Below are 17,554 nucleotides of genomic sequence, written 5' to 3' on the forward strand. Positions count from 1 at the left end.
CAAACCTTTTTTTAAGTAGGCAAAGTACATTCCGCAGAATACCTGAGAAGCAAGTAAACTTAGCGCACCATCTTTTAAGGGTTCAAGCTGATGGGAGAGGGAATGTCAATTTTTCCCTCCAAAAATCGTAGGAACCCTTATTATTACACAACGAGATATATCATCGCTTGTCCATCGCACTTGCTTTTCACCCTGTATACTTTTTATTTGCATAGGAGTCATATTTTTCTCAGCCCACTTAGTTAGAGCTTCTTGTTTTTTACAATTTTTCTTCAAAACACATATTTCACTTTGTAAAGATTTTATTGTGCTCTTTAGATTTTTATTGCTACAAGATAGTCTTAAATTTCTTCTAGCTAAAATTTTACTTTTACGCCTTGTTGTTTTCAGGTGCGATTTTAAGATTACTACTTCAATTTGTAGTTTTTCAGTTATTTTCGTTTTACTTTCACAGTTTTTGCAATTGATCATGTCGGGTGTTCCATCGCGATTCATCTCTGTACCAGTGCCACATTCTCCGGGATCTTGTCCAGGCCTAGCTTGCTTTTTCCTTGGACTTAATTTTTTCAACCTTTCTAACGCTGATGCTCTAACTGATCTGGCTTTGTTCCTGTCTGCTCTAAATTCAGAGTTTTGAGAAACTACATGTGCATTATTTGGCAGCTTTTGGGAAGGAACCGCAGATTTTCTTAGTATTTTTTTTAACGGAAGACCCAAAAGCCTATTTTTCATGTCATTCTCATAATCATGGGGCAAGAAATGCTCACTACAAATACGAGCATTTTTTGAGTTAATTTCGTCTTTTCTGTAACATTTGGCGATCCATTGTTTTAAAATGTCACTGTCATTTGGAAAACGATGGTAGAGAACACCTACCTCACAGTCCTTCGTATTTCGGTGTCTGTTATTACACCCAGCAACAGCACAACTCATGTTTAATATAGATAATAAATAATAATACTAACATATAGTCCTAAATCACATTTCATTATACGAACGATAGTTCCGCAGGAAAAACGTGAAAATCATAAACGCACTGTATAATCCGGCACATGTTACTTGACTTAAAACACTTGTCACCACAGCTAACTCTCGAACTGAACTGCTTAGCGCAACGATTGCAAAGAAACATGTGGTGAAAGCGTGGGAGGGTGGCAACCAGTTGACGTCACGCGGCCATCGACCCCTCCACTCCCTGGCGCGTCGGTATCTCAAATCAAATCAAATCAAAATCATTTATTTCTCATTAACATTAACATGTATCGAGAATTGTCAATATGTATAAAATAACTAAATACTAAAAATATTGCTATATCTGGTAAAACTACAAATTAAAAATATATTGAAAAACAGTACTAATGATAGTTTTACTTGTAAGGTTGGGTGGGGCACAAAAATTCAGAGAGTGAGTAAAAACAGTTTTTCACAAGAAAGTCTTTTAGTTTGTTTTTAAAAGATGCAAGTGAAGTGCTGGCTTTTAAATAATCTGGCAATCTGTTATAAATTGTAGGTCCTAAATATTCTATTGATTTGCGGAACATATTGTTACTATGGTGGGGTACTGTTAAACTATTTTTATTTCTGGTGGGATATATATGATTGTGGGTAGGAAAATCGGTAATGTGTTTAAAAGTGTAAATTGATACGGAATAGATAAAAATGGAGGGGAGGGTTAGTATACGTTCTTGGTGAAGCACTTGCCTACAGGTCTCCAGGCCCCTCAACCCAAACACTAAACGAATAGCCCTCTTTTGCAATTTGAATACTCTTTGTAACAGAGAAGATGAAGCAGTTCCCCATGACATTATGCCATATGACATCACAGAGGAAAAGTAACCATCATATACCATTTTCAGTGCACTACTTCTCAGAAAATTTGAAAGACATCTTAAGGAAAACAATATCGAGTTGAGCTTAGAGCAAAGGGCCTCCACATGCTGACGCCAAGAAAAACCAGCATCCAGATGAACGCCCAAGAAACATACTGAATCAACCTCAATGATATCAACCTCGTCTAAAGCAATAAAACCCTTAGAAACTGTCTGAGATCGAAAGTGAAGAATGGATGTTTTGTCAACATTGAGGAATAAATTGTTGCGAATGAACCAAGAGTTCATTTTTTCGATTGTAGTGTTTAATTGAAGATTTAACGCTATTGAAGAGTCTGCCCGAACAATGACCGTGGTGTCATCAGCATATTGAGTGACGCGAGCCTCAGGGACACAAGAGCTTAAATCGTTTACATATAAGGCAAAGAGAAGAGGTCCCAAGATAGAACCTTGAGGAACACCCATGGAGACCTCAACGAAATCTGACTGTGCCGTACCAAAGGAGTTGGTAACCTGGACACTCTGGTAACGATTTGAAAGGTAGGACCTGAACCACAGCAGGGGACAACCTCTGATGCCGTAGAGTTCAAGCTTATTAAGGAGTTTCAGATGGTTAACTGTATCAAACGCTCTCGTGAGGTCGCAAAAAACACCAGCTACGTGATTCTGATTGTTAAGATGAGTAAATACATATTTGGAAAATTGGGCAATAGCATCGGTGGTGGATTTAGAAGGAACAAATCCAAATTGGGTGTCACTCAGAATGGAATTTCTGATTAGAAAGTCTGTTAGTCTAACATGAATGAGACGTTCGAAGACTTTGCTGATGGTTGGTAAAATTGATATGGGACGATACTGTTGAGGCGAAGACCTACTGCCTTTCTTGAAAACCGGAATGACCGTAGAGAGCTTCATATCCGATGGAAACTTCCCCTGAAGAACTGAGTTGTTGAACAATTGAGTTAAAGGAGGGCTCAAGGGTGAAGCAACCCGTCTAATTACTGAAGGACTCATTCCAAAAACGTCAGGTGTTGAACTGGTTTTCAAAGATGAAATAGTATTGAACATTTCATGGAGCGTTGTTGGGGCTATGAAGAAACTTGATGGACAGTGGTGTATTTTAGAAGAGCTGTTAGTGCAACTATTTGTTCCGTTTATGGTTCTAGCCAGTGGGGCACTCATAAAAAAAATTGTTAAACATTTCAGCGATATGACGTGGGTCAGAGACTGCAGCTCCATTATCTTGTAGCTCCTGAATATGTCTTTTCCTATCTGTTTGCTTTCCAGAGTTTTCAGACACTATGTTCCATACAGTTTTGACAACATTCTTACTCTTATTCAGACGGCTTTCGATCTGAGATGTTTTCAGAGATGAAATTAGTAACTTGTAGTTTCTCTTATTGACCTTATACAATATCCTATGCTGTTCAGAAGGATAGTCACGCTGCAAAATATACAGGTCCTTGAGATGTTCTCTGGCCAAGAGAACTTCTCCTGTCAACCAACCAGGCCTTTGACGTTTTTTTACGCTTCGATGTGACTAAAGGAAAGGCCTGGTTAAAGCAGGATGATACTTGACTGAGGAATAACGAGTATTGGTCATTTATGTCCTCGTATAAGAAAATATTATCCCAATCAACTGAATCTAAAAGTTCATAAAGAACATTAATATTTCTGTCTGAGAAAACTCGGTAAGGGGCAGAGTTACACCCCTTAGATGTAATTGACTGAATTACGGCTGTAACAAGCTGTGCTTCATGATCGGACAAACAGGAAGGGACCACCTCAGCTCTCACATGGTCAGGCTCGATATTAGTTAAAATATTATCGATGCATGAACCTCCTGTTGGTGATGGGCGGGTCACTGATGAAATCTGAGCTCTAATTGAAAAACTTTGAAAAATGTCGGAAAATAGTAAAAACTGCCTGTCATATTGCCTATCAAAATGAACATTGAAATCCCCACAGACAAATATCCTCAGATCAGGTTTATGTAGGATTCTAAGCGATTCCTCAAAACATTTCAAAAACAATGAAAAATCGCCCTGGGGGGATCTGTAAATAGTGATGATAGTGGTGTTTAATTCAACTATGTGAATGGTGACGGATTCAAAATTAAGTTCTGAGTTCAGGTGAGAGGTAACCTGCTTTTCCACAACGGTATACGAAAAAGAATCTGCCAAACATCAAAAGAGTGAACGATTCCTTTCTAGCTCTCCCCGGCCCTGGCTAACCCCACTCCTACATCACGAGCTGTTCATGCAGCGGCAAAATGGGGTGATCGCAACCAGCGGAGAGAAAGAGAGGGGGCAGAGCCGAGCAGTACCGATAAATCCCGAAAATTTGTCGACTGGTCAAAGCCAAGACAGTTCCGACAAACCCTGAACATGCGGCTGATAGCGACCTCAGTTCGGAACGGTTCTGATTTCAATTATGTATTACGAATTAATGAATCGTTTTATATCCGAACATATCTGCAAAACATAGAAATTATATTATATTGAACTTTCTTTATAACTCCAAAGACACTTTACAAACTGTGAGATGGTGCACAACGAATAAAATGTCATAATTTCATCATATTTTGCATATAGGCTTAAAACGACGTTAAATATATTTTTTGTGCTATTGGAATATATTCAAATTAATAGGGCAAAAGCAACATATTATAATGTGGAGTATTATATTGGCAGTAAATAAATTAATAATTACGCTACAAAATCTGTAATAAGAGTTACGTAATAGCTGTAATAAACTAAGGGGATTAAAAAAGAAACTTGCGAGTAAATAATCAACCAGAAACATAATTTTGAAATATGACAAAATCAATGACAACCTACCTGACTTAAATACCTAACATGGCACGTGACATTCCTAATTATATTATATTACTGTAACTGATAAATTCAGTTTAAGATCATATATGAGTATATGTTTAGTTCACAATTTTAAACACTTATATTTATGTAAGAAATATTACACTTATATTACAAAAATATTTATGTAATACATATAATGAAAATAATTATGCCTACTGATCTCTAATGCTACGAATATACAGATTTATGATACAATTACAATTACACTAATTTATATAATTTATTGGAGTAAATATTGAGGATAAATATTTAACCAAAAACATAATTATAGAATTATGACATTTTAATGACAACTACCTGACTTAAATACCTAACATAGCACGTGACATCATTGATAAATACAACATTTTCCTAATTATATTATATTACTGTAACTGACAAATTCAGTTTAAGATCATATATGAGTATATGTTCGCAGTCATTCCAGGTTCCGTACGGGACACTTGGACTGTATATTGCAAGACTAAACTTGCTAAAATTTTTTAATCAAGGAATTGAAAGCCGTAAATTAAATAAACTTAGGTAAAAAATAATCAGATTACTTTGCTCAATTAATTTCAAAGGCCTAACGTAAGTAGTTTCAGTTTAATAATGGTTTGATCCAATGTTCCGTACGGGACAACTTTTTACTCACCTCTTGTGCATCATAAGCATCAATTCCAAAACTCTGTGATGGTTTTAAACATTTACTACTGTTACACTTAAATTCCTAAGATTTCAATTTTTTCAGAAATTTTATTTTGTTTAATATTTCATTTGAAAATATCAAATGAGCAGTTCCGTACGGGACGCATACGTGTTCCGTATTTGACATGTGTGAAGGATCCTTAACAGTCACTGTACTAATTTGTTTAGTAATAAAAATAGACTCTGATCAATGTGGAATACATTTATTTAACTTAATACAATAGTTTTCCTTAAATTAACCGAAATATTTATGCAAATTTATCAATAAAGTAATTCTACCTACTTGAAGTTTTAACGATGCTGTAACAAAAAACAAAACAAAAAAATGTAGGCTAAAAATGTACTTACAAAACTATGTACTCAACTTAGTTAAAATCATAATGCTGCTATTTAGTAACTTAGGCCCTGTTATATAAATATCATTTTAAATTATTCAATATCGTGACGTTTTACATGACAAACGTTTTTGTATTTTAAGAGGTTGATACCTGTTAATTACAGCTCTGTTTAATGGTTAATACTCAACAATCTAAAGAACACATTTCTTGAGAACACTACAAAACAGGAATAAGTTCTAAATATTAGGTTAAAACTAAACATTTAATTTTTTGAAAATCTCATCGTATAGGCGTATTCCGTTGATTTCAAAATGAGGATTTGACACTGGGTGTGGTGGCTCCTTGATCTTGCACATTATATTTCCATGATGAAGTGTTTGGATATCTGGCCTTGATGGCCAAAAGAATGTTTGACCGAGTCTAGCCATTAAGGAGACCGCTATGTCTTGCTCCGATTTCTTTTCAACGATCCGTGTAAAATAATTAAATTGTAATGTACAATTGTTACAAAATTTGCCTTAATATTAATATCTAGGCATGTAATTTTTTAGAAGTTCTGAATTCCTGTAACCTCTCAGGCTAGGTATCAATCATCAATTAAGTAAGTAATTTATTAAAAAATATTAAACACTATTTAAAATAAACAACCATTACCTGGATACCATTGGCTGTCATATACCACTGCAACCCATGACCCCATTGCTATCTCTTCATCACCATTTGGTAGTATAGTAGGTGTACAAATTTCCTCATCATCAGAAATTCGAAGAATAGACATCCTCATAGCGTAGGCGGGGCTGCCTTGAGAGGTCTTCTTCCGCTTTGGAAATATTGTATTTTCTCATTAATGATTTTGCAGTCCGTGCAACAAGTATACTTGTAGAGTCGTACGGCATAAAGTAATGGCATTGCCGAATTTCAGGAATTGACTTTATGTCTGCCCATTTTTTCTCCATTTCCTGTGCATGATGTTTTACATCTTCTTCAGACACAAAGAATATATGTGTTCCTTTTATTTCTTCTTTGGCGCATTCATAAAACTCAAAAGGATTTGAGATTATTCTTTTTATTGACCTCATTTTGATCCATATTCGGTGCTTTATGGCTCCCCCTATCGCATCAACAGAGCCTTTTCCATGTGAAGTTGCGAAAAACAACCAGTCAAAATCATTTTGCAGTGAACACAATAGTGAAGCTGTGTATTTGTTTTTAAATTGAGAACAGGGACCATCAGAAAAGATTAAAGAGTTTTTCTACATTAGGGAACCCCTTTAGAATGTCTCAACTAGTTTATACAGAAAAACGTTAATGCTCAGTTTTTGATGTGATAGGTCATCACTCACTATGGTGTATGAAGTTGTTTCAGTACCAGTCCAAACACAAGCTGTAAATAAGGTTACCTGTTGATGAGACCAATGTGCAGACTGGATCTCATCCTGTGAAACGAGAGAAAAGTTTTCTACAAAATCAATCTGCAGAATTCCTAACTTTGGATCATTTTCGAGTTTCCTTGTTTCAAATTCTTCTGATTGCACATTTTTAACATAGCAATGAACTCTAAATGTAGGCAATTGTTTTTTATTTCACATATTACATCCTTAACAGTACCGCTGTGCTCAACTTCTTTCGGCCTATTTTCAATGTCTATCCATTGTTTCCAGACTATTTTTTCCCTTCATCATAATCATCACATGTTAACACATGTTGAAGTTCATTTTCAGCCACATTTTTGCACTGGGAACAAGTTCCTAACATACAATTTTCTTGGTTTAAGCTGCAAACCAGTTTTCTCAATAATTCTTTACCATTTTGTACAAGATCCTTGTTGAGTATTTTATTGCTATGCAAATATTCAAACAGATAGTTAAAATTTCCATGATATTTACACAGACATACTGTATGTGGTGTATCACTAACTAAAAGGACATATTTAGGTCGCAGTTTATAAAATGTGGTCTTTGTCACTTGATGCATGCCTGTTTCTTTAATGAGCTGTTGGTAGGCTTCTTTGATGGACATTACAAGAAACCTTTTTTGCTCAGTAATTCTTTTATTTGTTACAGTATCCTTATTGACTTTGTATCCCTTTTTCCAGGAGCTTGGTAGCTTATATCATATCTAGTAAAAATATTCTTGACAGTTTGCTTTACAGCATCAGAAAGTTTAGTTTTACATTTATGAGAGTCGATATCAAATTTGGGTATTCTAAAATCAGTTTTCTGACTAGAGCGCGCTTCTTGGAGGGACTCTCTGGTAACATTTTCTTAATCCTTTTCACAGCCTTTCCTAAGCTCTGAGGTCTTTTATATGAGCCAAGTTCTGAAGAGCCTACATTAGGACAATTTAAGTCTTCACCCAATTTAGCCAACCTTTTCCGCTCTCTTTGTTTTCGTTTCCTTAAAGTTTCTGATTTTCTTATATTATCTAAGATATCTGGCCTATCTTTAAGAAGATCTCTCTCCTTAGCTCTTATGGCTGTAATACGTTGCCTCTCCTTTTCCCGGTGTGCAGCAAGTCGCTGAGGATCCAATCGTAACTTTTCAAAATATTTTTTATTTCTTTCTTTGTTTTCCATTTTCTGACAAGATAAATACATACTCGCCTTCGGCTCGCTGGGGGCTACGCCCCCAGGCCCCTAATTGGGGTGCTCGCAAATTCGAGGATAAGCGTATTTCGGGAACAGGTTAAGTCCGAGCATTCGATGAGGAATCTAGGCGAGCTTTTAAAAGAAATATTAGTCTTGCAGGCATTTTTCCTTAATTATTTTTGATACGATTATGTCATATCTTGGGATATAAATTATCTTGGGAGTAAATAATGTGCAAAAATTTCATTTCCACAGGTCAATCAGTTCTCGAGATATCGTGCGGGCACTTAGTTTCAAGGGTTAACACCGATTAAGGCAATAAAGGGACAAGATTTTGCTCTGTTTGTTGTAGTTTCATGAATAAAGAAAATTAGTTTGATCTGAAGAAAAACTCACCAAAAGAATTGTAAATCAAGAAACTAAGATTAAGTGTCATTTACACAGCAAGGGTTAACTTGACCAGATGTTTATTAATGTGTTCTAAATTGAGGCAAAAGATATATCGCAGATTCATTAACGTGTATTAAAAAATATATTTGCCATAAGCCAATTAATATAAGAGAAATTGTCTTGTAAGGCTATTGCAGTTTCAAAACCTAGGTAAGTATGAGCACATATAGTTCGACATCGTATACGCACGTTATTGAGACTTTCCTAGATAGTCACATATATCTAATTATTGAATAACATGTTCGTGGTTGTAATAAGGTTCATCCTTAATAACTGTAGGTGAGAAAACTTAATCGTACGTTGGTTAGCGGATGATGTATTTAATGTTACACGAGGTTGGGAGCTTATTAGGAATTTGTGATTTAAATTATTCTATTTGAGCGTTGATAAAAAACACGTCTTTATTTAGTATCCTCTATTTGTTATCGTCACAGATAAGCAAGCAAATATTAAATAATATAATAAGTAAATTAGAAGTAAGGCAATGCCGAGAAAGCTGGAAATAATAAATGGTTTATCATGTCTCGCCTCAAGTTAAAAATATGGGCAATTAAAGAGAAACATATAGGCCGTTGGAATAAAAGAAATCAGATAAATAGCAATTTGAGGCAAAACTTTTGTTTTTGTACCGTGGTTGTCCAATGCTTCTTACAATAGTATATAGCCGGTCTCAATACAGAGAGTCCGGATAATACTTCAAAATATTTAGAAAATTCTGTTGTTAAAGTTGATACCTCTTAGTGGAACAATTTCGTTTGCAATTAGAAATATTTACTGGTCCGTAAGGTTAAAATTTTTGCGTGGTTTATTCAGTCTCATTGAGACCATATATTATTGCCACATTAACTAATATTGTTCTCGCATAAAGATGTAGTGGTACATATACTTGTGTCAAATTATTTGCTAGCAACTTATAGTCGATAAACTGTTTTTTGCCCGTTAGTTTGTCAATGCTTGAAATGCAAGCTTAACGTATCTAGTCTCGCCACGGGGATGCCGGCAAACACGGAGACCATATACTATTAACAGAATTACAGGTATCGTTGATTAATTATGTTTACTCATATCGTGTACAAATTTGTATATTTAGTTGTGTATATACTTGTGACAAATGGTTTGGTAATAACAACTATTTATTATATTGGTAATAACTGGTTTGTTATTACTTATTACTATTTGTAATATAAATGTTATTATATTACATTTATATTTTGGTAATAACTTATTGTTGTTGAAACTGTTGTTTGCCCGTTAGTTTGTCAATGCTTTAAATGTAAGCATGACATATCCAGTCTCGCCACGGGGAGACATGGAGACCATGTATTTACAGGAAACTTATTTACATCGATGAGGAGTTTTGTTTTGGCAGTCCCTCTAGCCTACTACCTAGTCAAACACGACGGGGAGTTTTGTTTTGGCAGGTTCCCTAGCCTACTGCCAATGTCAATTACGACGGTGAGTTTTGTTTAGGCAGGTGCCCTAGCCTACTGCCAGAGTCGATCACAACGGGGAGGTTTGGTTTGGCAGGCCCCCTAGCCTACTGCCAATGTCAATTACGACGGCGAGTTTGGTTTGATTGGTATATCCGGAGAGCCTAAAGCATATCACACGCCTTTGGCGGAGCAATTTCCGAAATTGGGGGTTCTGCGGCAGAAAACAGTGATTTTGTGTTATAGTGTAAGTAATACCAGAAACTGCGCAACACATTTTGTTCACAGTTCAGTCACTGTGTTCTGTAAAACGGTCGAGGGAGGAAAATTACTAAAAAGTTAAATTTTCTCTTATCAAATACTAATATATAAACAAGTATCTAACTTTCCAGTTATCGTTATATTCGCGTTTTATTAACGTCTTTTTATTTACAGTCAATATCGCAGTAAATACTCATTGTGGAAGTACAATCTTTGGAGATTTATTTTCCTCGTTAAAGTCTGTATATATAAGGTGGTGTCACTCAATTTGCCGACCCTGATAGTTAAATACATAATTAGTAAAATGTTAAAACTTTTGCGTTGTTTAGTTCATTTTTTCATTTGTATACGTATTATAACTTTGTACTATCTACAATTTCATAAGCCTTTTTAGATAGTAATTCCAGTAAATATGCATAAATATTCAGAAGCGAAGAAAGAGGAGGGAACAAGAAAATAGAAGAAAAAAAGATGAAGAAAAAACCAGATGAATTGTGAAGATTCAGAAAAAGTATCAGAAGGTTTTCCTCAAATAGCCCCTCTAGTTGGAGATTAAATTGAATTTTCGGTTGTAGGGGAGACCGGGGCAAGTTGACGACGTTAAGGAATAAATATTTTTAATAAAATATTGTGATAAAAATAAAAGTCTTACGATACATAAGAGTTAAGTATAAGTCTTTACCTACATTTAATTTTTTTTTAATTATCATAATATCAATTTTTTGTTTGTAAATTTTAGTTCTTATGAAACAATGCAAAAATGTCATCTTGCCCCACCCCCGGGGCAAGATGACTTTTGCATAGGGGCAAGATGACGAATGTTATGGAGGTTTAAATAAACACGCTACTTTGTAAAAGAAAAGGCTGCTAGTCATTTTTATTTATGTACAAAAACTGACAAACTAGCAGTAGTCACAAACAAATTCCCCACCTTCGTAGCTTGTACAATTCTCGTGCCACCATTCACTGCACTTGGAACACTGGATCCACTCTTCAACTGGAGGATCGGAGTATTTTTCTTCACACCCAGGACATCTAACTTCACTGCCTTTTGAAGTAGAAGCTGTGTTCATACACCTAGGACGTTTTTTGTAGGGTCCAAACTTGAGTTTCTTTGAAACCTTTGAAGCTCGAAGCTCTTCTCTTTTCTTTTTTAAGCGCTCTTTTTCATCCTTCATTTCTTGCTTTACTTCCAAACACATTTTTACTGGCGTGCTTGTTATAATACTAGAACTTAACTTCTGAACTTTTCTTTTCTTATCCTTTGGTTTACCTTTAGGTAAAGGCTTAAAGTCGAAGACACTTGTATTCTTCTTTACCGGGATTGGGGCACAGTCTACTAGGCCTACTGTTTCTTGGCGTTCACTCAGCTCAATGGTTTCTTCTTCAGGTTCACCTGGAGTTTCTGTTGTATTTGATGTTGTTGATTGGATAGTAGGATTTTCATCTTCATTATAGCTAGGGTCTAGGCCTACATCCAGGTTCTGATCAGTTGTTTGTGATGCAGCAAAGTCATGTTCGTCGAATACAAGTGGATTATAAGGTTCTATTCCTGTGGACCTGAACCCACTAACGGCATTGCCAACAGTTGCAGCCTTGAAATAAGCAATGGTCAAAAGCTCACCAATTTTAAAGTCACTGATGGTCTGTCCTGGATTATTGACCATGAAGTTGTCACAAGCTTGACTGTAAAAGGTTTTCAGCGAACCAAAGAATGAAACGTCCAAGGGCTGAAGACGGTGTGTTGTATGAGGAGGAAATCCAACCATAACAATATGGTTATCTCTGCATAAGTTGATTGCCTCTAGGGTTATGTGGGTTCTGTGATTATCGACAAGTAGCAGGATAGGAGAATCAACTGTGGGTTTTGCATTGAGGATAAAGTGGTTCAAAAACTTTACGAACAACTCTCCGTTGCTCCAGCCATTATCGCTGCAGTGGCCCACACTACCTGGTGGAGCTCTTTCCATGAGTTCAGGTCGCATTCGCTTTCTGGCAAATACCAAAAAAGGGGGTAGGTAAGTTCCCGTAGCATTGATGCAACAAATAATAGTGACGTTCCTGCCTCTCTCCCCAGACACAACTTTAGAAACTCTTCTACTTCCTTTTGGTGAAATTACCTTAGGTAATTTATTGGGCACAGTAGATAGTCCTGATTCATCTGCATTGTAGATATTAGCAGCGGGAAAATTGTGTTTTTCTCGCACTTCCTTCAAAATGGAGAAAAATTTATCAACACTAGGTTTGTTGAAACCCATTGCTCTTGCAACAGATGTTGCTTCTGGCTTACGCATACTAAAGTTGTGTTTTTTCATAAAGGTAGCCAGCCAATCCTCACCAGCCATTTTAGTTTCTTTATTAAACGGATGAGAAATCCCTAAGTGTTCTGCGTATTCAAAAACGAGTTTTCTGCACTGCAACTTGGTCATTCCAAAAAACATTTGGTCCATTACCGTCAAATAGTTGTGTAAATCTTGGAGCTGCTCTTCATTGAATACTTCTCTATATCTTCCTCCATGGACAGGCATATCCTAAAAAAAAAACTTGTTTAAGGGGAGCAGGAAAGGTAAAAAATTTATATTTATTTTATTTCATTATTTTAAAGTTTGGTACTTTTTAAGGTTTGGAAAATGTAAATAATAATCGTTGTAGGTTGCTTAGAAATGTTGTGATGAAGTAAATGAAAATGTTATGTGTATTTGCGTAAAAAGCTGGGGTACGGATTATAGTCTTGTCTTTGTAACGTGAGAAGTTGTTATACCAAAGTAAATTTTGTTTTAATATCAAAAACAAGGTGGTAAATAATTTAACTTAAAACAAGTTGTAAATATAAACGTGGTGCAAGGTGTAGGTGAAAATAGTTACCGAAACGTTCTTTTTCAGTCGGCGTCGAAGTGTTGCCTCTGGAACATTGTAAGTTCTCGCTGCTCCCAAGCAAGTCATTCTTCCCTCCTTGACCTCTGTGAAAGCAGTATCCATGTTGGTTTTTTCCCACTCTCCTCTAGAGGAAGTCTTTTTGTAGTTTCTCACCATCTCTGGAACCAAAGTAAAACTAAAAATCTGTACCCGCATATTAAATTAATAAAAATTCAATTCTAAAGTAAAATTGTTAAACAAAAGTGTAGATTAAATTTTTTTTAAATAAGTGGTTAAGTCTCACAGTGTCGTCAGTTATTAGTTTACTTAAATCAAAATTGTATGCATAACCATACTTCTTAAAAGTTTCAGCTTTGCACCAGTAAAATTAACCGGGGCAAGATGACGAACACGCCATCTTGCCCCACGTCATCTTGCCCCGAGCGGCCGTAATAGAGTAGGTAAATTTTATTGGCATTAAGTTTAAGATAAATATAAACAAACATGGTATTTATGAGTAGCCTAATACATAAGGTAAATATAGGTAATATTGAAAATTAACATATCTTACCTGCGTATTCAATAAACCTTACGATGCAAAGGCCGAAAGTTACAAAAACGCACTCCAAAAACAACAAGCCGCTGTAACAACACACACAATGGCGAACTTGTCTTCACTGCCAGTTATTTCAGAGGCCATCCGTGTGGAGCGCTACTGACATTCGACCGGTGCTACTACCTAGCAACTAATTTGAGAAACTAACCATTCGTCGTCTTGCCCCGGTCGTCAACTTGCCCCGGTCTCCCCTAATTCATTTCATCTATACGAGTAGTCACACAACTGAAGCTCACTTGATGAAAGAGTTTCGTTCCCAGTCCTTATATAGTTTCATGCCTTCTAAGCTCAAAAATCAATGGAAAGTAGGTCGTAACCTGTTGCAAATTGCAAAGACAATTACTAATACGCCCACAGCCGGGATAAACATAAGATTAAGATAAATATAACAAAAGACTAAAAATAGCGTATAGTTACTGATATCGCTAAAAGTATACGATGACATTATTATAAATAGCGGTCGCCCGCAGCTCCGCCCGCGTGGATGTCGGTTACAGCTGCAATAAGCCTACCCAGGAAAGACACGGCCAGCAAAATGATTCCCAGGTCACAGACACCAACACTAACATCGACGACGCAGTCATTATCCGCAGCCTGCACAGCTCTTATTGAAATTTGGCTGTAAAACATTTAAACATACATTTAATGTGACTTTTGGAACCACAATACAAATGTCCCGTACGGAACTACTGTTTCATATAAAAATACTGAGTTTGAAAGACTATTGTTTGTACAAGTATATTGATGACTTCACTTTTGGAGGGTTTGATGAATTTGTCTTGGTTAGTTTTCTCAGGAAGTTAACTTTTCCAACTTTTTGGTTCCGTACGGGACACCAGTGATTACTTTAGAAGTTGATATATCTGTAACAGCTCTGAACTCACAAACAAGTAAACTCAGGTTGACAGTGTTTGTTTTTGAGGTTATGTTAATGTAAAAAACCAAACAGATGAGATTTGACAAAAAAATAAAGAATAAAATCTGGTGTGCAACTTGAGGACTTTTAATGATCACTTTTGAAGTTGATATATCTGTAACAGCTCTGAACTCACAAACAAGTAAACTCAGGTTGACAGTGTTTGTTTTTGAGGTTATGTTAATGTAAAAAACCAAACAGATGAGATTTAACAAAAAAAAGAAGAAAATCAGGTGTGCAACTTGAGGACTTTTAATGATCACTTTTGAAGTTGATATATTTGTAACAGCTCTGAACTCACAAACAAGTAAACTCAGGTTGACAGTGTTTGTTTTTGAGGTTATGTTAATGTAAAAAACCAAACAGATGAGATTTGACAAAAAATAAAGAAGAAAATCAGGTGTGCAACTTGAGTACTTTTAATGATCACTTTTGAAGTTGATATATCTGTAACAGCTCTGAACTCACAAACAAGTAAACTCAGGTTGACAGTGTTTGTTTTTGAGGTTATGTTAATGTAAAAAACCAAACAGATGAGATTTGACAAAAAAATAAAGAAGAAAATCAGGTGTGCAACTTGAGGACTTTTAAAGGCTTTGTACATAGTACTAAAAACCTAAATTAACAAGAAAATTTTTACTTTAACCTTTTGATTTCGTTAATTTAGAATGTTTGTACCGTTAGCGTCATTTTACTAATAATCTTGGGAGGTCGAATTGAACTGCTTTCAGTAACGAATTTTCGGTTGACTACATGCCTACCAATGCGTTGGTACTGGATTTATTATCTCCTTTCTCCCATAATATAAGGCATTGAAAAAATAAGCCACTGGACAATGTTGCGCAAATGGCGAGTTGTAATTAGACAGTTGCACTAATGGTTGTATGAATGGATTCGATATATTTATTTAGAAATCAAGAAATTTATAACTATACAAGGAACCACCAGAGAGTGCAGTTGGCGGCGACCAATAGAATGGACTGGCCTGCGCGACGTTGCCACTGGCTGGTAAACCGCTGCGCTGTCACAACTAACACTGATACTGAACATTTAAAACTTATCAGTATAACTGAAAAACAATATTTAAAATGCGTTGACAGTTTGTTATATTATATTTAAATTACGTGTATAGTTTATTAATGTTATTACAAACTAACTATCGATTAAAACAAACAAATCGTCCCGTCAGTTAGTCAGAGTAAAGTACTTGCTTATTTCCACACGATACAACAATCTTTTCAGTGATTTTAAACGATTACTAAACACACACAAAATTAATATACATGTTGCTTATATTGGACACTGCATGACGTGTTGCTTGATTAAAAATAATTAAAAAAATATAACAATATAATCAATTTTAAAATTATCGAACAATTATATTTTTAAATGATGAAATAATCCAATTTTCCACTAAATAACTTTTAGGGCCTACTATTTTATAATGAAATAAGTTAAAAGCATGATTGGCTTAATAATATTCTTACCTTTGCACTTGTATATTATTTATTCCCTCTCAGGCGGCAATATCGTAGCCAAAACCTCGGAGTCTTCTTCATTTTCACTTTCTGCCTCACTGCTACTCGTGTCAGAATTGTCTGCTAAGTTTATAATTATTTGCTCTACAACACTTGTGCGGATACATTCCTTTTCAAAATCAGCTTGCTGCAAGGCGTGTTGAACTCTTGATTGCCAGTCTTCTTTAGTCACTTTGTCCAGAGCACCATGAACAAGTTTCTCAACGTCGGTTATTTTAAATGTCTTATTATTACGTGCTACCTCTCCCTTCACTTGAGCCCATACCATTTTAATGGGATTGTACTGGCAGTGATAAGGAGGGAGCCTGACAACTGTATGTCCCATTTCATTGGCTAATACGTCGAGTTCATAAGTTTTTTGTTGGGTTTTATATGGGAGAACCCTCATTATAATTTCTTGTTTCGTTTCTTTCATACAGTATTGTATGTTTTTTCAAGACAGCCAATTTTGAATCTCTTCCTTTCTCCACGATGAATTTGGAATTTTCTCGGCGAGTACTGATTGGTATGGAGCATTGTCCATAACGATGATCGAGCCTTCTTACAAAATGCATAGCAATTTTGTAAACCATTTTCTAAACGATTCAGCGTTCATTTCATCGTGATAGTCCGAACTGGATGATGTCTTAGACCGAAAAACCCACTTACATTCTTGCAAAAACCCAACTTTTGCCGAACCGACATGACAAATTATTAATCTTCTACCTTTGCCGAGAGGAACCTTTAGTCCACCAGACTCAGTCATATCCTGCCATATGTATTTTCGAGTATGGTTTTCATTAACCCATGTTTCATCGAGGTAATATATGGGCCTACAATCACCAGATTCTCTAAGCTCTTGCATAGTTCTCAAAAATTTTAAACGAGCCGCTACAATATCATTTCGTTCCAATAAAAACTTTCTACCATCATTGGTTTTCTTATACCTGAAACCAACATGCCTTAATAATCTATTTGTTGAAGTTACCGATCCGTTGTAATCAAGTTTTTGTTTGAGGTCCTGCGTGATTCTTTTTGATGTGGGAAATTCCTCTCTGTCGTAGTACGAAAGGACAGTTCGTCTCAAAACATCTTTTTCAAAGTCATCAAAGCCTGTTATTTTTGATTTTCGACTTCTTTGTTTTCCTGGCGTTGAAAACTTAATTTCTGATGATGAAGGTCCATCTT

At 35.8% G+C, this 17,554-nt stretch overlaps 1 protein-coding gene across 1 annotated transcript; it reads right to left on the reverse strand.

Moving 5' to 3' along the window:
* Window positions 1-11,321: 11,321 nt before the first annotated feature.
* LOC124370172 lies at window positions 11,322-15,059 on the reverse strand. The gene is made up of 2 exons (XM_046828468.1): window positions 13,327-15,059; window positions 11,322-12,992 (listed from the first exon to the last, which is right to left on the reverse strand). The coding sequence occupies exons 1-2, from the start codon at window positions 13,531-13,533 to the stop codon at window positions 11,364-11,366; spliced, it is 1,836 nt and encodes a 611-aa protein (XP_046684424.1). The 5' UTR covers window positions 13,534-15,059; the 3' UTR covers window positions 11,322-11,363.
* Between the last annotated feature and the right edge of the window lie 2,495 nt (window positions 15,060-17,554).

The sequence above is a fragment of the Homalodisca vitripennis genome, unplaced genomic scaffold (genome assembly GCF_021130785.1).
Source record: "Homalodisca vitripennis isolate AUS2020 unplaced genomic scaffold, UT_GWSS_2.1 ScUCBcl_64;HRSCAF=893, whole genome shotgun sequence".
NCBI lineage: Eukaryota > Metazoa > Arthropoda > Insecta > Hemiptera > Cicadellidae > Homalodisca > Homalodisca vitripennis.